Below are 23,321 nucleotides of genomic sequence, written 5' to 3' on the forward strand. Positions count from 1 at the left end.
GATATTAGTACGCATTGCATGAACCTAAATTTATTTTTTTTGAATGAAAAATGAAAATTAGAAATAAAAAAAAAACGAAAAAAAACATGTTTTTTTTTACAAAGAAGTAGTTAAAAAAAATATTTACTGTACAAATTTTATTCAACTTTTAGGTTCATGTTGTGACCAATGATTTAAGGAGTAATTTGCTTCAAATTTCAAGTCGATAGCTTCATTAGTTTTTGAGTTACATTGCACGGCGCGGAAAAAAACTAGTTTCGAAAAAAATGCGTTTAAAGTTTTCGTTTTCGTACTATGGTAGGTTCGGAGCGCATTGGTTTCGGGACTATCTAGGCACTTTTGAGGCTTCATTTAAGGCTAAGACCACTGAAAATAGTTTCTTCGGTTGATAAATAAATTTACTACTCTGCTATTTGGGGGGCTTTTAAAAATTCAAATATTTTATTTGGACATTTTTTTTTTTAATTTAAGAGAAGAATTTAAGATGCCAAGATTCTGTCTATCAAAACGGTTTTAATTTTCGCTACTATGCATAGCATATTTCAAAGCTCAAAATCATCCATCAAGTTCAGCTTAAATTAGACTCATAGTAGTTCAACTTCCATCAACAAAAAATTTGTTTCTTAAAGTATGAAAAATGAATTGGGTTAACATAAATGCTTTGAAAAAGTTTGAACCATGGGAACATGCTAACAAAAAGTGCTTCTAAATCAAATTGACTTTGAAGCATTATCGTGAAAAAAAAAAATTGCTTTACATAATTCTCACAATGAAGCAATAGCAATAAAAGTTCGGAAAAGTTTTTCTGATCAAACATTACAAATATTTGAATCATTTTTTAAACATGAACATTTTTAATAACAATCGTTTGTTGCTCTTTTAAATAATTTTTCTTATTTTTGTTGCACTTTCATAATTTCCTCGAAATCAAGAGATGCATATTGCATAGTCTAATATTCTGTTCTAAGAATATGCTAATGCAAAAATGAACTGCTTCACAATTATTTCATACCTACTTAAATTTAAAATTAACTCATTCTTCTCAACTAAACTCAGCTTCATATAATTTTTGTTAGGTACATAAATGAGGTCATGAAATTATAAACAGAACGAAATCAACCAACACAATAATTGTTCTTTGGTAGTGCTACAAAAATGTAAATATACTCACTTAATTTTTTTTTTGTTAATTTTTCCAGCTCATTCGTTTCGTGTTCCAAAATAGAATTTATTCCATTCCACAGATGGAAGAATTAGAAAAGCAATTATGTTTGTATGAAATACTCATATACACCATCGTATTCACATGTGTCTTGCATATGGGTTTTAGAGGCGGATTTTATTTCGCGGTAGAAATGTATCTTTGACAAAAAAAAAAAAAAAATAATACAATCATAGTGCGACCATCAAGTAAATAAAAAAACGTGTGTGTACTATGTACACGCGACTGAAGTTATAACTCTCACTCAATCTCGGAGATGGCGATCGCGTCACGCCGCAAAAGAAGTATATGGAATATGTTACTTTAAAAAACTATTTGACAGTTCGCCATTTGTTTTACAAAAAAAAAATTTTAGAAGGTAGGTGTGTCATTTTGAAAGAGAGCAAAATAATTCTGTGGAACAAGTTTCTCACATGAATCCAATTTTTTTTTTCAACTGCAACATCACACAATTGCAACTTTTCTTCAAATATTAAATTGTGATACAAAATTATTTCAAAATAAGTTATTTCGTGAAGTGAGCTCGAAATAATAACATTTTCTTTAAATTTTCATGTTTTTAGCACTTTTATAACTACACACCACCAAAAACTAAACATCAAAACAATAACAAATAAAATTAAAGAAAGAGAAAGAAAACTGAGAAATTGAATCCAAAAAATTTTCGTCTCAAAAATCTCAGAAAAAAAAGTCAGCGCTCAGCTGAGATTTTTTGCCTTACTTAAAAAATCTCTGAGCGCTCAGAGATCTCACTTGGTGGAATACACCTATTGTTATATGTGAACTATCAAATTTTTTGGTCTAAAAAACAAACAAAAGTCGAGACTTTTATTCAAAAAGAAATAAACAAACAACAGTCGAGAAAATGTGTTTATTTTTCTTTGTTATTTTTCTCTGAAAAGCCCTGTTTTGTTACATTTAAATTGTAATATCTTTCGTTCTAATTTCAACTTTGGAAATTTTTATACATTTTTGAAAACTGCAATAAAACGGCAAGTTTTAAAAATAATAAACCAGTATCACACCATGCAAATTTTTTTCGGGATGCTGCTCTGAAATAAAAGTAAGAAATTGAGTTTTTATAAAACATGGAACTGTTAATTAATTTGCAGCAAAATGGCGTATGAAATAAAAAATATTTTGATTAATTAATTATTTCCTATTATTAGGCAACGTTTTAGTGGAAGAATTGTAAAAAACAAAAATCAATTATGAGCGTAGGAAGCAAAATACTGATGCAAAGTCGGAATTTTTCGAAATTTCACAAAAACTGCATTAAATCGAAAACCGTAAGGAATAGTAAAAAGGAATGTTAACAATGAAAAGGGAAATAAAACCTCAATGCTTTTAGTAAATAATTAATTTATATTACCAATCTCCTTGTCTCCTCATCTCCAGGTTTCGAAGCCGTTAACTTAGCTTGTTGAATATTAAATGTCAATGCCAATTCAACAGCTGCCTCCCACATCTCCAACAAACATTGTAAAAATACACAAGCAGTTTTTGCTTCATGTTCAAGACAAACTCGCAAAGCATACTTCACTTCATAGTGTACCAATGTGATATCAGTTCCTTCATTTTCCAAATACTTATCCAGCTTCTCCGGTTTACATACAAACGTAATAAATAATTATGTAATGCCTGTTTTTGTTCACCCAACGAATAAACAGCATATTCAAGATATTTGATAATTTCTTCAATATGCAATTGACTATCCAAACATATCAAAGTCGGTATCAATCTTTCCACATTGAGTTTCTATCCTTGAGTCATTAATGCCGCTACAGTTTCTGGAGGAATTTTTCCATTAAAATTGGTGCGTATTTATAAAACATCTCAGGACTTCGTTGGGTTTTAAGAACTCCCAATGCTTGGGAGAATTTCTGCTGATTTATATGCTGGTTCATAACTGATTCATAGTCATGATTAACAGCAGCCAACATTGACAAATTATGACTATCACCGTGTGATGCCATCAAATCATAAATAACCGATCTATTATTTCGAATAGATTTGTCCACTCGTGGTGATTGTAAAAAACTATCAAACTCCGATTGCCAGTCTTGTCTTTTTTGCTCATCCAAACCTGGCCAAGAGATTTCAGTCAGATACAATTCCACCAACCACACAACTAACATGGTTATTTGAGTTAGATCTTCGTTTCGTAATTTATCTAAACGATTCTTCACATAAGTCATCAAAGGACGCTTATCTTCCAGCGACAGAAATTTCAGACAAATCTGCTCGAAATTGATTTTAGTGTTTGAATATATTTCCGCACTACGAAGGTATTCCTTTTGGTCAAATGAGACTTCAGCTTTTCGTGCCAGAATAATATCCATTTGGGCAGGATTTTCCGCATTCTGTTCAGCTAAATCATACATTCCTTTTTTCAAATACAATTGCCAAAGATTTCGATTTTCATGAGTCACTCGATAGTGGAAAATCTGTTTGGGAGTGTAAACATAGATGGATCCATTAAATGGATCCATAACAATGTCAAGTAGTTTGCCAAATTGTTCCGAGAAATATTCTTCATACACAGATTCTTGATTGAGGAGGCAAATTCCAGTTATATGATCAAGATAGAGAAGCAAAGTATGGAACTGAGTGAGCATAATAGTCTTGGGAACTAATTGTTTACGTTCTTCTACCGAAAGTGGCTTTAAATCTTGAGAGAAGGGAATATTTTCTTTGCCAAGAATGAAATTCTCTTGTGCGGACGGTATCTATCACTCGACTCGAATGACAGCTTTTGCTGTCATTCTTGTCCTTCATGGGTCGGTGCAAACTGTATTATCGACGCACGACAGGGTGACTCTAATTTTTTTTGATTCTGTTTAATTTTTTTAATTGTGGTTGGTTTATTTAAAATTTTTTTTGGAGCTTGTGATTAACAATAATTTTGTTAGTTTTTCATACTTCAACGCTGCAAAAGAAGTAAAGCGGTCATTTTTATAAGTCTTTTACTCATCTCAATTTTTATTTGGCACGTAGACATTGGGTTTGTTTTCTTTATATCCCAATATTAAATAAATTCTTTTTTTTACCCATTTGACTCCTTTTGTCAGTTATTAGTGTTTTTCTTTTTTAATTCAGAAATGAAACCCTGTAGTCAAACTACGGCATACGTTCGTTAACGTTTTGACTTTTGCTCTCTCTATTTAATCAGAAGAAAATGATAGAGACATAAAATGTCAATACGTTAACGTACGTATGCCGCATTTCGACCCCTGAGCTGTCAAAAAATTGTGTTCCTTTTTATCTCATTTTTCGTTCTTTTTCGAATTTATCACATTTTAGCTAAAGTGAAAACAGCCTATTAAAATAATGCAATGGAACATGACTGGAATATTGAACAATAGGTGTGTTTTTTATTACAACCGGTCTTAACTGGATAAAAAAAACGCAGTCTGGGCTAAGCAATTTACATGTTAAATACAACAACACCTTAGCCCCTTGGGCTTAGTTGTTTAGCCCGGAGATTTCTCTGGGCTTAACTTTTTGAAGAGTTTTAAATCTGTGCTACCAAACTAATTTTTTCATAAATTGTTTAGAATTTGTTTAAAAACGTGAAAACTCACGTTTGGAAGGACAAAATGTATTAAAATAGTTTTGCTAGCATACATTTTTGTATCTCTTTGTAAAACATACATGAAAAATACAAGAAAATGACGAAAGCGAAAAATATGACAACTCTAAATTTTTGTTGTGTCTGCTGTTTTCGGAACATTCAATATACAGTGCTGCCAAGATTTCAGGTTAAGCCCCGAGGCGTTTTTTTTGTCCAGTTAAGACCGGTGGTAATAAAAAACACACCTAATGTAAACCAAGTTAAACGTTTCATATGTCATCCCTGTGATATTACTTCGACTGTCACTCATTCGATTGTCAATTGCCATGTACTGCTTGCCGTTTGCGCACCGCAAACAAGAGAAAACCTACCATGTTTGTTTAAAAAGTATTTTTCGTGAAAGAAAAAGTGTGTGTTATGCAGGGTTGCTACAAAGCTCAAAAGTGAGCTGAGCTCAGTTCACAGCTCAGCTCACATTTTGAGCTAGCTCATTTTGAGCTAGGTACCATAGCTCAGCTCATTTGAGCTGAGCTGAAAGTGAGCTGAGCTGATGGTTGAGCTGAGCTGCCCGATTAACATTTCAGCTTCGGTTAAGGTATTACAAAAGCTACATTTCAGCTTCTTTTAAACTTTAGTAAGGTTGTTGGCCATGGAAAAAGGAGAACGTTATAAAAGTTTGATCTTCTATAAGAAGTTTAAACGAAGCTTTACCGAAGCTCTACCGAAGCTTTGAGATTTGACAGATAGTTTCGGAAGAGCATGTATAGCTCTTAAATACATGTCTTATCGAAATTTAAAAAAAAAACAACTATAAAAACAAAAACTGGTTTTTATTTGATTTTAAATCATGAATTTTATCTTTTGACCTGAAATTCTATATATTAGGTGTGTTTTTTTGTTTATATAGATTTTGTGCAAAAAAACGACATCGAGATTTTTGAGATCCATGCAAAAATTTGGCACCACTGTACATATACTTTGGCAGCTGTCTGTCAAAAATGTTGCTTTTGTTTTTTTTTTTAATTTTAACTCCGAAGTGGGAAGGCCATTACATCCATGTTGGATGCAAACAAAAATTTTCATATGGCCATGGCATCCATGTTGGATTCAAAAAAATTGTTTTTTTACAAAAAACTAAAAATTATCTGTATAGTCTTAGCTACATTTTAAGACCATGACCATTAACATTAGGTGTGTTTTTTTGTTTATCTATATAGATTTTGTTCAAAAAAACGACATCGAGATTTTTGAAATCAAAACAATTTACGTGTTAAAAACAACAAAAACTTTATCTGTATAGATTTTTGAAAAATCCAGATAATTATCCAGATTTTACTTTCTCTCGATAAAAACAGTAGTGCCAAGGTACTTTATTTGTTGTGTTCATACAAAAATATCTGAAAATATTAACAAAAAAAAAAAGCGGAGAAAAAGAGGTTTTAAAAAAACTCTCATAGAAAAAAATAATTAAAAATTTGTTTGACATGGTTGCATTGAAATGTTAATATCTCGAGATATACGCAATGCACTTTTCAGATAAAAGTCTTAAATGGATCCTTATAAGATTGTTGAACAGATATGTATAAAAAATTACCAAAGTTTTTTCGAAAAATTAGAAATAAAAATAAAAAAGTTTTCACATTTGATTTTTAAAAAATCGAAAAAAAATTCAATATGGCTACCTTCAAACGCTTATAACACAAGAACGACGCAACTAATGTTAATGGTCATGGTCTTAAAATGTAGCTAAGAATATACAGATAATTTTTGGTTTTTTGTGAAAAAACAATTTTTTTGAATCCAACATGGATGCCATGGCCATATGAAAATTTTTGTTTGCATCCAACATGGATGTAATGGTCTTCCCACTTCAGAGTTAAAATAAAAAAAAAACAAAAGCAACATTTTTGACAGACAGCTGCCAAAGTATATGTACAGTGGTGCCAAATGTTTGCATGGATTTCAAAAATCCCGATGTCGTTTTTTTGCACAAAATCTATATAGATAAACAAAAAAACACACCTATTAGTTGCGTCGTTCTTGTGTTATAAGCGTTTGAAGGTAGCCATATTGAATTTTTTTTCGATTTTTTAAAAATCAAATGTGAAAACTTTTTTATTTTTATTTCTAATTTTTCGTAAAAACTTTGGTAATTTTAAATACATATCTGTTCAACAATCTTATCAGGATCCATTTAAGACTTTTATCTGAAAAGTGCATTGCGTATATCTCGAGGTATTAACATTTCAATGCAACCATGTCAAACAAATTTTTTATTATTTTTTTCTATGAGAGTTTTTTTCAAACCTCGTTTTCTCCGCTTTTTTTTTTGTTAATATTTTCAGATATTTCTGTATGAACACAACAATTAAACTACCTTGGCACTACTGTTTTTATCGAGAGAAAGTAAAATCTGGATAATTATCTGGATTTTTCAAAAATCTATACAGATAAAGTTTTTGTTGTTTTTAACACGTAAATTGTTTTGATTTCAAAAATCTCGATGTCGTTTTTTTGCACAAAATCTATATAGATAAACAAAAAAACACATCTATTATTCCATTAGTTTTTAGTATATCTATTGATAATAATCTTAAAAGTATATAATTTTTTTACCAAACCCAGGAATCGAACTTCGTACCTACTTGGTGGGAGTCCGCCACTCAACCCACTCGGCCATCCTAGTATATTCATTAATGAAATCAAGAACTTATTCAGTTCAAATAGCAGAAATGTCAAAACAAAAAATGTCCGAGCTAAATTATTCCATGTCAAAACCAAAAAGTGTCCCAGCTAGATTATTCAATATCAAAACCAAAAACCAAATACTAAACTTGGTAATTTCTGTAAAGCTTCCATAAATTCATTAAGCAGACTTTTCCAAAAACAAGCTTTTTTCGTTTAAGTTTCTTTAACAGTATTTAAACAACTTATTAGAAGTTGTTAAACAAGTTCGAACTTCTATAAGCAATTAAATTCCGAAGCAAGCTCAATACAAGCTGTATAAAAAGTAGTACCTGAGAGATCTCAATTTATAGAAGCTGTTGTGCTAGTTGGGTGTCGTGTCGGTGAGCTGAGCTGTTGGGTGAGCAGAGCTGTCGGTGAGCTGAGCTGTTGGGTAAGAGTGAGAGGTGAGGTGTAAAATGTTTATAACGCGTTTGGTCCATATCGTGCAAAATGGATAGGATGGGATATGAAAGGGTATGCATTTATTTTTTATTTTATTACTGTCACGCGTTTATTTTTGATTTTTGAATGAGTTTTGTGGTTTCTCAAACAGGTAGTTCGATAGTTTATTTTGTATTAGGGGTTGAAATATTAAAATATTATGTTATTTATTATTATCATAAACAAATATATTTTGTGGTTTCTGAAAACAGGTAGTTTTAAGTATGTGGTGGACCCAATACCAAAAATATATTTGTCTTAATATCTAGAAGTTTTTTCGCGCCCCCAACTTCCAACGCCTATATCTCGGAATTTTGAAAAAAAATGAAAAAAAAAATTTTGATGCCAAAAGGTAGCAAGGACTCTAACCTATATTTGGGTACAATTCCCATCACTGTAGGTCCACGCGTTCTCAAACCGGGAGAACTTAAAGGTTAAAAAAAATTTAAGTCCGATTCTGAAAAAATAGGCATGATGTGGCGGTTTAACATGGAAGATTATCTTTAAAAATCTGATAATGTGCAAAGCGTAGGCCCATGACACAAGCTATCATTTGGCATCACTTCCAAAAATTGCTCTCAAGCGGTTTAGCTTCCAGGAGCGTTCAAAGATTCGAAGATTTTTCGAAAACAAATTTTACCCCAACTTTCAAACGCGATTTTCTCGGAATTGTGAAAAGATCCAAAAACCGGATTATACCACTATCGGGTAGCTGAGAATATAAACTTTCATATGAAACCACTCCCATGTCTCTAGGACAAAGCGTTCAGCTCCTAGAAGCTTTTTCGCGCCCCCAACTTCCAACGCCTATATCTCGGAATTTTTTTTATGATAAAAAAAGAAATATTTTACTAAAAAAATAGAAATAGTTTTACTATTAAAAAAAAACCAAGAAAAAGATCACGAAAAATTATCTGTTTTATTTATAAAAATATCCATGTGTTAAAATAATTCCATTAATAACTAGAACCAAACATCTTAAGCAATGGTGTTTTATAAAAGTTTAAAATATCTTCATATTTCATTATACTTTCCAAATAAAAATCAATGTAACCTGTCACCCATCACAGCTCAGCTCACTTTATCTTAGCTCACCCAACAGCTCAGCTCATTTTCAGCTCAGCTCACTTTCAGCTCATTTTTAGCTCACTTTCAGCTCACTTTTAACTCACTTTCAGCTCAGCTCACTTTCAGCTCAGCCCACTTTCAGTTCACTTTCCTGTGCTTTTAATTTAAAGAGAATTTGGTGTGTAAAGTTATATTTCCAAAATAAATAGTAAAATATTTTGTTTTATTATTTTACAATTGAAATTTTTGTCGTAAAAAAATAATAACAAACAAAATTTTGTAGTAGGTACCATCTAATAAGCTAGATGACAGTTAATCCTTGTGAAAGTTCTTTACAGAAGAGTATATTTTCATCCGTCGCCGCTAAATAAGTGTAAAGGCTTGGCCACACCGAAGGATGCGGTAGCGGTACGGGTAATTGTATGAACAAAATTCCAAACTGACACATCAACGTTCAGATGTGGAATTTTTTTCAAACAATTACCCGTACCGGTACCGCAAGTACCCTTCGGTGTGGCCAAGCCTTAAAGGCTGTAAAGGCTTGACCGCATCGGAAGGTATTTGGTAGCGGTACGGGTAGCGGCAAAGATATTTTTGTATTAAAAAAATTCCATATCTGAACGTTGATGTGTCAGTTTGGATTGGAATTTTTTTCATACAAAGTATCCGTACCGGCATGCTGACTTTTCACGAGTCGATTTTAGCCGCACGATATGTCGGTCGAATAGGATTTTTCTATGAGGAATGTCACTTTATTCGCCTAAGACTTACGTTCACACGAGTCGAAAAGCTTCGCCGCACGGCAAAAATCAAGTCGTGAAAAGTCCCCATTACCCGTACCGCTACCGCGTACCTTCTGGTGTGGCCAAGCCTTAATTTCAAAAAGATTATTTGAATCCACAGTACACATAATAAGGTAATATATTCCGAACGTTGTCAAAATTTGTTTGTCAAAAATGGGCACCAATCTGTCAGGTCGGCCTTTAATTTTTATATTTCAATCGCAGTAAACAGGAAATTTGTTTTCGTTTTAATTTATAAAATGTCATTTAAAAATATTATAAATTGAAAAATAACAAATTTTCTTCGTGTTTCATCGCGGAAAATGGTAAATAATTGTTTAAAAATTAGTGGTGTGCGTGGTTTATCGGTTTTTGTGCGTTTTTCGTCGGTATTTTAAACAAATAAGAATTCGGTAGCTGACATTGGTCGCCAAAGTGTCATGTTTTGACAATCTGGCGACCAATGTCAGTTCGGAATATATTACCTTTTTATGTGTACTGTGATTTGAATCACCCTATGTTACTACCTTGCCGACAATTTTTTGTTTTGATTTCATGTGATTAGGAGCACCGTTAATCCCTTTGACATTCTTGTCAAAAAAGAAATTTTTACTCCATCGCCGCTAAAGAAGTTATAACTTCAAAAAAAATATTAAAAACTGAACCCACTTTAAGTTAAAACTGAGAACAAATTAAATTTAAATTTATCAATTTAAAATGTTAAACGCTTATCAAACTCTAACCGTTTCCGGAATGCTTATTTTATGTATATTCTTATCTCTTAAATTTCTTGGAGCTCTAATAATATTTTATGTTCATTTCATGTCAATGGCCTGGGTTCTTTTTGTTCAGATGAATATTTCTTTAAAAATGTCGATAAGTAGAAGGAAAGAAGAAGTTTTTTTTTTGTTTGAATGAGTTTTTCGTTAGATCATATTTGACTTTTAATGAAACCCTTGTGCTCGTTTTGTAGCCAATAAACGATTGATAGTGAAAATGTTTTTAATAGTAGTAATAGCCTGAGAAAATAATGAAATAATGAAAGATTTATAGAAATTGATAAAAAATTCAGCATGGTCTGGTCATTCTCATTAGAATCTGATGGAATAAAAGATCATGAGCATCAGCATTATCGTGGTGAATGGATGTTATTGAATACTAAACCAACTTTTAGTTTTAGCACAGGTAAAATAGTACATAAAATCAAGAAATAAAAAAAAAAAATTGTTACACTTATGAAACTTGGCGAAAAGTTGCCTTTTGGGATAAGAATTCATATTAAATTAATTTCTTTAGGGTACCATTTATACCACTGATTTTATCGGACTTATCGCGGATTTTTCCCTATTTCCCAGAAAAACACACTTTAACCCAAAATATTTTTATAGACTTTTTAGGTTCTTGGTTTCTGTTATAAATGAATAATTTTTACCAATTTTCATTGGTGTAACAATTTTTTCCCAGTTTTCGTGGTACTAATTCCAAATTCCACCATTTCTTAAAAAAAAAACCCTTTCACTAGAGATAATTTTGTACACTTTATAGATTCTTAATTCTTATACCAACAAAAACTTTTTCACCAAGTTTTAAAAATTAATAAAATGTAAGTCGGCTGTTATGATACCTTTCTCACACACAACTTAACCCATCAAAAAAACACCCTTTCACCAAAAATTATTTTAAGAACTTTATGAATCCTTTGTCCCTGCTTTATCTTAAACCTACATCCCGAATTTCATCAGTGTAGCATGTTTTTCACATGGGTTTCCGTTATATTTTACCTGTTGAAGTAAAAAAACAAGCAACCTTGTTTTTAATCGGCAATTACTTTTCTTAGAGCAATCGTATTGACTTTATTTTTATGTCATTAGATTCAGCATCAAAAAATACCTTGAAAACATGTGTAATATGATGATATTCGACTAACAATTTTTTTTAGTATAAATTTGAATTTCACCCACTCCCTCTTGTCCGCGAAAAAAACCCTTCCACCCAAATTTTTTTTTATAGACTTTTTTTGTCCTTGGTTTTTATACTGAAAGCAAACTTTTTGCCAAGTTTCATGAGTGTAACAATTTTGTTTTTATTTCTTGATTTTATGTACTATTTTACCTGTGCTATCAACTTAATTTTTAATTCTTATTTAGTAAAAATAATAATTTTTCAAATAATATGTAGTTTATAAAAAAGAAAGAAATATCGTAAAAATATGATGATAGGAAGATATGAACTGATTTTGATGATTTTTTTAACCCTTATAAGTCTTCACTATTCGCAACTTTTCCACGCTATTACGATTTGAAATTCGAAAAAAAGTGTTTTTCGGCCCACTCTACTGTATAGTACCTACCTACCTATATTGCAAGTAAGTACATTAAACATTACATCAACGACTTTAGACTTCGATATCTCAGTCTTATCGAGCCTCAATGTCAAAATTTTAATATTTTTGAAGTATTCTGCTAAGGTTCCTACTAGTTTTTAGGGTCGTCGATGTAGAAAATGTAGCAGCTGATGTAGTTGATGTAATTAGATAACAAATAGGACCAGGTCGTAAGACAGAACAGCGGACAACCATTTATTTTAAATTATAATATAATTAAATTCTAATGTATTAGCTCCTTCCCATGAGTGTATTGTTTAGTATTCCCCATATCCTCTTAATTTCTTGAGTATCTTTTATTATTTTTTAGGAATTCCATGTCGCTTATCTCTTCATTCGTATGGGTAATTCACCCCGTCCTGGTTTATGGACTTTGGAAAAATCTAGTGACTACGGTAAGACCTGGACGCCATGGCAACATTTCTCCGATACACCCAACGATTGTGAGACCTATTTTGGAAAGGACACTTATAAGCCAATCACAAAAGACGATGATGTTGTTTGTACGACTGAGTATTCAAAAATTGTGCCTTTGGAAAATGGAGAGGTTTGCAAAGCTTCACTACTCTTTTAAGTAAAAAAAATAAATAATAATGCAAACCTTTTAAACAGATTCCAGTTATGTTGCTTAATGACAGACCTTCAGCAAACAACTATTTCAACTCAACAGTCCTTCAAGAATGGACTCGTGCAACGAACATTCGTATTCGATTATTACGAACGAAAAATCTTTTGGGTCATTTGATGTCAGTTGCTCGACAAGATCCAACTGTAACGAGACGAGTAAGTCTGAAACATTGAGTTACAAAATATTGGATTTCATAGTCTAATTCTTCTTCTTGTAGTACTTTTACTCGATCAAGGATATCTCGATTGGTGGTCGTTGTATGTGTAATGGTCACGCTGACACTTGTGATGTCTTAGATCCAAAAAGTCCTGTGAGAATTTTGGCCTGCAGATGTCAACATAGAACTTGTGGAATTCAGTGTAATCAATGTTGTCCCGGTTTTGAGCAAAAGAAATGGCGTCAAAATACCAATGCTAGTCCATTTTTCTGTGAACGTAAGTACTTTCGAAAATCATTTTGACCTCATTTTAATTTTGATCCTTATTTTGAAAAAGCTTGCAACTGTCACGGTCACTCAAACGAGTGTGTTTACGACGAAGATATAGATCGGAAAGGACTTTCGCTAGATATTCACGGATTGTACGATGGTGGTGGTGTTTGTCAGAATTGTCAACACAATACTGAGGGTGTCAATTGTAACAAATGCAAACCCAAGTATTACCGTCCCTATGGAAAGTATTGGAATGAAACAGATGTTTGTCAGCGTAAGTACCTTTTTTGAAGATTGTTATTTTTGGTGTTTGACTAAATTTTGTTCCCCTTTTTTTAGATTGTCAATGTGATCATTTCTACTCGACTGGTAATTGTGCTGAAGAGACTGGACGCTGTGAATGCCGAAAGGAATTTGAACCACCAAATTGTGATACATGTGCCTATGGTTATTATGGCTATCCTAATTGTAGAGAGTGTCAGTGCTTCCTAAATGGAACTGAAGGCTATCATTGTGAGGCAGTTGATGGCGAATGTCCATGTAAAATTAATTTCGCTGGACATCATTGTAAGCAGTGTGCTGAGGGATATTTTGCTTTCCCAGATTGTAAAGGTAAGAACAAAAAAAGTAATACACGCCAGTGTTGCCAGAATATTTTTGAGGCAAGGATCCGATTATGAAAAATCTTGGAGCCAAAAATAGCCGCTTTCAAAAATGGTCCAAAAAACGCTAACAATTTTTGCGGAATGAGATTTTATTTTTTTTTTAAATTTCCAAATAGCTTTTGCTTATCAGACTTCAATTATAATTATTTTTTTCATTTTGTTGATATATTCTGGTTTTCATGCACATTTGAGTAATATAAAATTTTAAATTAAAATCAAATGAAAAATGTATGCAAATTTGTTGTCTGTTCACATTTTTGGTGGATTTTGCTGTTAAATGCTTTGATTTTAAAGGAGCCAGAAATCGCCTAGTTCAAACTTAAGAGAGCCATAATCCGATAAATCGAAAATCAAAATTTTGAGGAGCGAGTTAAAAGTTGAAGGAGCCTGTTTAGTGATATATAGCCGGCTCTGACAACACTGATACACGCTACTATCTGGAATTCATCTCAAGGGCAAATGGCTGCCAAGTATTGGTTTCTTTGTTGTTTTTTTTCAATTTCCTTGCCTGAAATTTGGGAAAATATGAGAAATTTCGATTCGAGAATGATACACTGATTTGTGATTAAAGTTCATAACAGGCGTGTTTTTTCTACAACTCAGTAGTTACTCATTTTATTATTTTATTCGGAAAAAAATAAAAACAAATACTTGTGTAATTTTTATTATTGTTTTGCGAATAAAATAAAAAATGATTAGCTACTGAGTATAGGGTTGCCAACCGTACTCTAAAAAAGAGTATTGTACTCTATTTCACGTATGTGTACTCTATAATCTATAACTCTGATAGAGTACGTCAAAATACTCTTTTTTTTTACATAAGGCTGAGTGTACCACCACATAACCATAGTCATCTTAACCTTTACAAATTGGTGGATAACTTTCATATCTCTAAAGATCGAATTGAATGAAAAAAAACGAGGCTTAAAATATTCGACCTTATAATTTAGAAATTTGAACAATTGTTTTAGTACGACCTATTTGTTTTGTGTTTAGTCAAGCTTAAAATTAAATTTTGTCACTAAATTTTTTTTTTTTTTTTAATTCAAATTTTGTTCTCTATTTTACTTTGTTTTGTTTAAAAATATTAGATTTTATCTTGGTAAATATCAAGGTATTTAAAATTGAGTTAAATTTCTTATATATTTTTATTTCGATGAATTATATTGACAACTGCAAAAATTGTAAGCCATATTCTATCTGTTCTTGCCACTTCAGCATTCACTGAGGGAGTAGTTTCGGTCTTGAATATGAAATGGCGCGAGGAATAGGGCTTCGTTGAAATTGATCAAAAATGAGCTCTTAATGTATATGAATTTTGAATTTGAACGTTTAATCATACACGATACACATATTTTAAAAAACAACAAAAAATTGTTATGTACTGAAAGAAGCAAAAAAAATTCGTTTTCAGGACTTGAAATAAATGGTACTCTTCTTTTTTCAAATGTACTCTGTTTTTTCGTCTCTGAAATCAAATATACTCTATTCCTTCTTAAAAAAGTTGGCAACCCTAACTGAGTATTAGAAAAAAACACGCCTAACATAAACTTTGTTACAGCAGTTTTAATAAACTGATTCGTAATCAAGAAAAAGAAGAGGTGCTAAAATTGTGAAATATCGGAAACACAAATGCATCCATCAGGTGGAACATTTCAGGTTTTCAATGATTTGATCAAACAAAACTTCTTAAAAAAACTTAGCTAAAAAACAGCAAGAAGCTTGTTTTCCTTTATTAAGATGCATTTAAAAAAAAATTTAAAAAAAACCTTATTGCAAAATATTTGTATTTACAAAATATTTGTTTACAAAATATTTCTTCAATAATATATGTACATTATCTATGTATTTCTTCAAAGCCATTTTGAAAAATGCGAATTGGTCTATATCTCTCAAACTATTGGCTTGATCGAATAAGTTACTTAACCAAAGCTGTAGCTAATATAGATATCCTTTTTTATGCATTCACTGTTTTACAGCGAGACAGCGAGAACAACACTTTTGAGGTTATATCGTCTTAGTTTTTCGGTTTTTTAATTTTTCTCAGTCTCTATGATAATTTATAGTTACATAATTTTGTATCATCATAAAAGTTGTAGAGCATCAAATTTGATTTGATCTTGTCCTTCCCATACCTATAATTTTTTTCTGTAAAAATTCTAAACAATCTTTTGAAAATATTTTAATTTATGAAATAAAAAAAAATTGTTTTAAAATATAAAACGGCAACATCGGCAATTTTGAACCCATAGAGGTTTAAGTAGTTTTCATTACCGACATTTAAGAAATTGGATCTGTAGTTTTCTTTAATTACTCCACTAATAATATCTAATAAAACGATAGCAATGAAAAAAGATCAAAATTTCTTGAATTTAAAAAAATCTCTAAATTGCTTGAATGGGGCAGAATACGGCCCAATTTATTCACTCTCCATTGTATTTAAAGGCTCCATTAAAAATTATAAAATTGTCGAATCGCATACAAATTTTAAAATTTCTCTTTTTTAATGGCGACTTTAAATTTAATGGAGAGTGAATAAATTCGGTATAAATGAGGTGGTCAGCGCCAAAACGGCCTAACCCTCATTTTCAAACAAATTTAAATGAGGAGGTACACAGATTGAATCGGAATAAAACAAAAATATGATTTCCTTTAAACCCGTTTTTATCAAAACAAAATTTTTGGGGTTAGGCCGTTTTGGCGCTGAGCGCCTGAAATGGCAATATAAAACAGAAAAATTACTATAAACCAGGCAAAATGCTTAAAACTATTGAAAAACACTTCCGAAAGATATCAGTGATACTGATACCACAACTATCTTCTTCAAATTACTAATTGACTGAACTTAACGTAATGTATACTTAACTTTTAAGAAATTCTGATAGTCGTCCGTTGCCAAAAATTGCCAAAAATATTTCACAGATTTTAGATCTAATCAATGTAGTTTTTATGTTCATGGTAGAAGAAAGATCATTTTGATGGGGTTTTAAGCTACTAAACTACCGTACATAACCATTTATCAATATACTACAAACTTTACATTACATTTTTCCTCAAACAGCTTGTCAATGTAACCGAATCGGTTCAATCAGCAATGATTGCGATATGGAATCAGGACAGTGCAAATGTTTGAGCAACTTTGGAGGTGATAACTGCGAGCGTTGTAAACACGGATACTATTCATATCCAGGATGCAAATGTAAGTCATATCTATTGATTACTTCTCACATTCCCATTAATGACAATCTTGTACTTTTCAGACTGCGATTGTGATATTTTAGGAACCGAGTCCGAAATCTGTAACAAAGAATCTGGACAATGTATCTGCCGAGAAGGCTTTGGTGGACCTCGTTGTGATCAATGTTTACCAGGATTTTATAACTACCCTGAGTGTCAACCTTGCAACTGTTCAACGACTGGCAGTACAGCAATCACATGCGATAACTCTGGAAAATGTAATTGCCTCTCGAACTTTGCTGGAAAACAATGTAATCTTTGCAGTGCTGGTTATTATAACTATCCGGAATGTTTACGTAAGTGATTCTTACTTTTTACACTTTCGATTGGAATAAATAATTCTCAATGAATTCATTTTTTTCAGCTTGCAACTGCGATTTACACGGATCGGAGGGTGTCACATGCAATTTGGAAGGTCAGTGTTCATGTTTGTCGAACTTTGACGGAAAAATCTGCGACTCTTGCAAGGAAGGTTTCTATAATTTCCCCATTTGTGAGGAATGTAATTGTGATCCAGCTGGAGTTATTGACAAATTTGCTGGTTGTGGTTCTGTGCCAGTTGGTGAGCTTTGCAAATGCAAAGAGCGTGTTTCGGGACGCATTTGTAACGACTGTAAGCCATTGTATTGGAATTTGAACATAAGCAATCCTGATGGTTGCGAAGTTTGTGATTGCTTTGTCGACGGTACTATCGCTTCGCTAGACACTTGCTCTTCTAAGACTGGTCAATGTACTTGCAAGCCACACGTACAAGGAAGACAGTGTGCCGATTGTAAAGATGGAACTTTTGAGTTATTCGGTGGAAGCTTATTCGGTTGCAAAGATTGTGGTTGTGATGTTGGTGGATCATGGGGATCTGATTGTGACAAAATCAGTGGCCAGTGCAAATGTCATCCAAGAATTACTGGCAGAACATGTACACAACCGTTGACAACTCATTACTTCCCGACACTGTATCAATTCCAATTTGAATATGAAGATGGCTACACTCCTGCAGGAGCTCAAGTCCGTTATCAATATGATGATCAAGTATTTCCAGGATTCAGTGGAAAGGGTTATGCAGTTTTCTCTGATATCCAAAGTGAAGTTATTAATGATGTGACCATATTCAAGTCATCTATGTATCGAATGGTTATTCGATATGTAAATCCTAGCAGTGACAATATTACCGCTAGCATCTTAATTCAGTCAGACAATCCTTTGGAACTTGATCAAAAGTTAGTTTGAGTTGAATATTTTAGAGGAATTATGGAGACTTATTTGAGTTTAATTTTTTTAGCGCGAAAGTCTTGCTTAGACCCACAACAAGTCCCCAGTTTGTAACGGTTTCCGGAGCAAAGGGCAACAAACCATCGCCAATTGTCTTGGACCCTGGACGGTACACAATCACCATGAAGAACAACAAACATGTTATGCTGGTAGGTCCTTTGTTAGTTTCTGGTCTGATCACTTCTTTAAAATTGGATTTGTTTTAGGACTACTTCGTTCTTCTACCAGCTGCATATTATGAAGCCTCAATCCTCACTCAAAAAATCGAGAATCCATGTGAATTAGGAGACATGGAGCTCTGCCGACACTACAAATATGCATCAGTTTCAGAGTAAGTACACATTTGAAGCTCTTAATTTTAATGAAAGATATTAAAAAGCCTAATTTTTACAGCTTCAAACCTGCTTTCGTACCATTTATTGTCAAAGATGGAGATGTTGCTGCTAAACCAACAGAATACTATAGTGATCCTGATCATTTAACAATCATCAATCACGTTGGCGAAATCCCAACTATCTCGCAAACACAAAATGATCTCAAGTACATCGTTGAGGTTCCTCACAGTGGAAAATATGTTTTCGTCATTGATTACATTACCGAGAAGAACTTTGCAGACACATATTTCATTAAAGTAGCTGTTGGTAACGATAAGGAGAACTTTGGATCAGCTACTTTGTATCCATGTTTGTATTCAATGTCCTGTCGTCAGCCAGTGATCGATGATGAGTCTCGAGAGAAATCTTTCTATATGTCAGCTACTGAACTTCAACCGGTTGTGATATATGTAAGTGGAGACTTTTAATTTCGTGAAATAATCTCCAAAAGAAATAGGTAACAAGTCTCCAATTTTTGAATTTTGGTCAATGCTGATTGAGAGAGTAGGTCAGGTTTTAATGGCTATGTGAAGTTCGCACCCCTAAATGCTATTTTTTTTTTTCAAACCTGCCTGATTCAATTGCCCAATGTTAGCTAAGTAAAGCCCAAGATTTTTTTTCGCTAGTCCACCCTTAGTTCTAAAATTATAAGGGAATTATTTTTTTTCACCTCAAAAACTACAAAAATATTTTTTTTTTATTCAGTGTAAGAATTGTTGGTTTTGCACAGTGGTTCGTTTGCCTAACGTTAGCACAGGATAGGCCCAACTTTTTTTCTTTATTCCACCATTTTTCAAAAGATACAAAAAAAAACTTTTTTTTCAGATCAGATAACGAAAAAATTGTTAATTTTTTTTCCTGTGAAAAAATTCGTTAGTTTAAACCCTTGGTTTGTTTGCCCAAGGTTAGCCCAGGATATTTATTTTCGCTATCCTACGCTTACTTTAAAAATTATAGAAGAATTTGTTTTTATTCATAACACCAAAAAAGTACGCATACACAAGAGTGAGCTTTTTTAAATTTATAATTAGGAACAATTAAATACACTGGTGTATTGCGCCTCAAATATTATTTATTTAACTTAGAATTTTTACTTCTTGATTGAATGTAGCCCATAAAACATTCCTGTTAAGAAGCTTTAGTTGACATTTCACTTAAAAACAACAATATACAATATAAGCACCTAGAAAAGCTAAATGCATAGTAAAATATATCCAAACATTTTTCAAAAGTAACAATTAATATAAAATGGTTTCAAGTGATTTCTGTTTCAGTACACGAAAAGAACTTTTAAGACCTTTCTGAACTAAACTTGGTAATTCCAACAAATTACATCACTGTTTTTTTTTTTGTTAGCCCACCCTTAGTTCAAAAATTATGACAAAAAACCTTTTTCACATTACCAACCTCTTAAAAATCAAAATTTGTTTTTTTCAGTGTAAAAACTGTCTTTTTTCCACTTTTTCTCAATTCACCATGTTTATTCCAACAAATTACATCACTTTTTTCGTTAGCCCACCCTATTTTCAAAGTTAATTTATTTTTTGTAATCTAAATGCATAGTATTTCAAGAGTATTGTGTCAAAATTTGAAGTCGATTGGAGCAAAATTGACGAAAAAAAGAGAATCTATAGGGAATAAAAAAAGGACCCGATTCAGTTTTTTGGGTTTTCCCAACCGTTTTCCGAAATGGACTTATTCCGTTCTTAAAACTGACGATTCAATTATAAATTAAAAAAGGTCACTGTGGTGTATGAGTCCTTTTTTTGGTGTGGTGAATAAAAACTATTCTCCTATAATTTTTAAACTAAGCGTGACCACGCAAACGGAGTTAAAACACTTTGCATTTGCAAATCCAGCCACATATAGGGCTATTTATATTAGGAATTAGAATTACTGCCATCTCCTCGGCGACTGTAAATTAAAGAAAAAATTTGTTGGGTATATGTAAAAGATCTTAAAAGTTAAAAAAGTTCAAAACAGCTTATACTGCTCAAGTGTTAAGGTACGTTACTGTTAGTCAAACGAATTATTAACATAGATGTCTGTTTGGCGACTGAAATTTTGCTACAGTGATCGAGGGGCCCATAGATCATAAACTTAAAATATGTCTCCAAAACTTAAGAAATGAATTCCAAGTTTTAGGATCTATTCAATTCAAGAAAAAAGCTCTCCAATTATTAACAAATTCTGGAGACTTTAAAAACTGTTTTATTTGGAAATTGAAACTTTTCTTAAAAATAAGATTTATTGATTCCAATCATCTCTGTTTTATTTCAAGACTGATTTCGACGATTTCGTTGGTCGAGTAGCAATTATTTCAATCACAGCTATTCCATTGGAGAACTGGTCAATAGACTACATCATGCCAACACCAGTTTGTGTTATTCACGACGGAAAATGTTCCACACCGAAATTCGGCTCCGTTCCAGATTCCAAGAAAATCGAATTTGAGTCAGATCATGAAGATCGAGTTGCTACCAATAAACCACCTTATGCTGCATTTGATGAGAAAGTTCGTCTTGTCCATTTGGATCAGCAAAACTCGACAATTGTTATTGAGTAAGTAAAAAAAGACATTTCAAAGCATACAAGAACGTCATATATGTTTTTGTACAGATCTAAGGTATTGGAACCAGGTCGTTATGTGATCCTTGTCAAGTACTACCAACCATATCATCCCAAATACCGAGTTCTGTACACATTGGAAACTGGTAAGCAGTTCTATGATGGAAAATTCGACATCAAACACTGTCCTGCTAGTTCAGGATGTCGAGGAGCTATTCAGCCAATGGGTGACAATGTTTGGTTTGACATTGAAGATGAATTCAAATTCACCATAACGGTAAGTGAAACGGTACTTTTACAGACATGGTATTGACAAAAACTCTACTTTTTATAGAACAACCGTCCTCAAGGCCTTTGGTTGGATTATCTTGTCTTCGTTCCAATTGCCAAGTACAATGATGATCTTCTTGTTGAAGAAACCTTCGATCAAACCAAGGAATTCATTCGAAACTGTGGACAAGATCACTTTTACATAACCTACAATGCCAGTGAATTCTGTAAAAAGGCTGTATTCTCGTTAACAGCTGATTATAATGGTGGAGCTCTACCATGTAACTGTGACTATGACGGATCAACAAGTTTCGAATGTGATCCATTCGGTGGACAATGTCAGTGCAAACCGAATGTAATTGGACGCAAGTGTACTGCCTGTAAAACTGGTTTCTATGGCTTCCCAGATTGTAAGCCTTGCGATTGTCCCGTAACTGCTATGTGTGAAGCTCGCACTGGAGAATGTATCTGTCCACCAAATGTTAGTGGAGATAAATGCGACCAATGTATGCCATACACTTATGGATTCCATCAGATAATTGGATGTGAAGAATGTAACTGTAACTATCTTGGAGTCGAGGGTGGCAATATGCAATGTGACCTCCATAATGGGTCTTGCGCCTGTCGTCACAATATCGAAGGCCGTGCTTGTGACACCTGTTTGAATGGATACTTTGGATTCCCACGTTGCGATCTTTGCAGCTGTAGCATTGCTGGAACAGAATTTGAAGTTTGCGACAAAGTTGACGGAAATTGCTTCTGCAAGAAGAATGTTGAAGGAAGAAGCTGTGAGCATTGTAAAGACGGAACTTATAACCTGCAAGCTTCGAACCCCGAAGGTTGTACTACATGTTTCTGCTTCGGAAAGACTTCACGTTGTGAAAGTGCCTATCTAAGAGTCTTCAATGTGAGTCTTTTGAGAAATGTCTCCCTGAGTATTGTCAACTTTGACAATAATACTGTCGACGTAGAATCTTGGGAAGTGCCTTCCGAACAAATTTTCGTAAACGAAACAACCTTACAAGCTGATTTCTCCCTTAAAGACAATGACAACAATTTCGTTTACTTTGGAGTCTTGGATTATCTTCTTGGTCAAAACAGTCACATAACATCGTATGGTGGGGAACTTGTCTACAATATTTACTATACTACCGGTCTTTTTGGAAAAGCTCTAGTAGCCCCGGATGTGATTTTGATTGGCAAAAAAGATATGCTCGTTCATCAAAGCTACGAACAACCAGCTCATGATATACTCTTCAAAAACCGCGTTCAAATGGTTGAGAATAATTTCCAGAGAATGAACGGAAAGCCGGTGACTCGTGGAGAGTTCATGATGGTATTGCGTGATTTGAAAGCAATCTTCATTCGGGCGAACTATTGGGAACAAACTGTTGTAAGCCAACTGTCCGACGTGTATCTTACACTTGCTGATGAGGATGAAGAAAACTTTAACTTGTATCAAATGCTGCCAGTCGAGAGGTGCTATTGTCCACCAGGTTATTCGGGTCTATCTTGTGAAGATTGTGCTCCAGGATACTACAGAGATCCTGAAGGTCCTTATGGTGGATATTGTATTCCGTGCAACTGTAATGGACATTCTGAAAACTGTGATTGTGCTACTGGTATTTGTAAGGTAAGTTGTGGACCGTTTTTGGTGTTTGAATAAGCTTGATAACTTTGTTC

General features: G+C 33.0%; 2 protein-coding genes across 2 annotated transcripts in view; one reads left to right on the forward strand and one right to left on the reverse strand.

Moving 5' to 3' along the window:
- LOC129908448 (laminin subunit alpha) overlaps positions 1 to 23,321 on the forward strand; it is a 35,601-nt gene that overhangs the window by 6,015 nt on the left and 6,265 nt on the right. The window contains exons 3-16 of the mRNA XM_055984915.1: positions 12,508 to 12,744; positions 12,810 to 12,980; positions 13,043 to 13,259; positions 13,320 to 13,529; positions 13,595 to 13,867; positions 16,982 to 17,119; positions 17,181 to 17,453; positions 17,522 to 18,374; positions 18,437 to 18,575; positions 18,633 to 18,757; positions 18,820 to 19,210; positions 21,082 to 21,362; positions 21,420 to 21,645; positions 21,703 to 23,271. Of these exons, the coding sequence (XP_055840890.1) occupies positions 12,508 to 12,744; positions 12,810 to 12,980; positions 13,043 to 13,259; positions 13,320 to 13,529; positions 13,595 to 13,867; positions 16,982 to 17,119; positions 17,181 to 17,453; positions 17,522 to 18,374; positions 18,437 to 18,575; positions 18,633 to 18,757; positions 18,820 to 19,210; positions 21,082 to 21,362; positions 21,420 to 21,645; positions 21,703 to 23,271 (5,103 nt within the window). The remainder of the gene's footprint in view (positions 1 to 12,507; positions 12,745 to 12,809; positions 12,981 to 13,042; positions 13,260 to 13,319; positions 13,530 to 13,594; positions 13,868 to 16,981; positions 17,120 to 17,180; positions 17,454 to 17,521; positions 18,375 to 18,436; positions 18,576 to 18,632; positions 18,758 to 18,819; positions 19,211 to 21,081; positions 21,363 to 21,419; positions 21,646 to 21,702; positions 23,272 to 23,321) is intronic.
- LOC129908450 (vacuolar protein sorting-associated protein 18 homolog) lies at positions 2,028 to 3,972 on the reverse strand. Its single transcript, XM_055984916.1, has 2 exons — positions 2,595 to 3,972; positions 2,028 to 2,274 (listed from the first exon to the last, which is right to left on the reverse strand). The coding sequence occupies exon 1, from the start codon at positions 3,838 to 3,840 to the stop codon at positions 3,004 to 3,006; it is 837 nt and encodes a 278-aa protein (XP_055840891.1). The 5' UTR covers positions 3,841 to 3,972; the 3' UTR covers positions 2,028 to 2,274; positions 2,595 to 3,003.

The sequence above is a fragment of the Episyrphus balteatus genome, chromosome 2 (genome assembly GCF_945859705.1).
Source record: "Episyrphus balteatus chromosome 2, idEpiBalt1.1, whole genome shotgun sequence".
NCBI lineage: Eukaryota > Metazoa > Arthropoda > Insecta > Diptera > Syrphidae > Episyrphus > Episyrphus balteatus.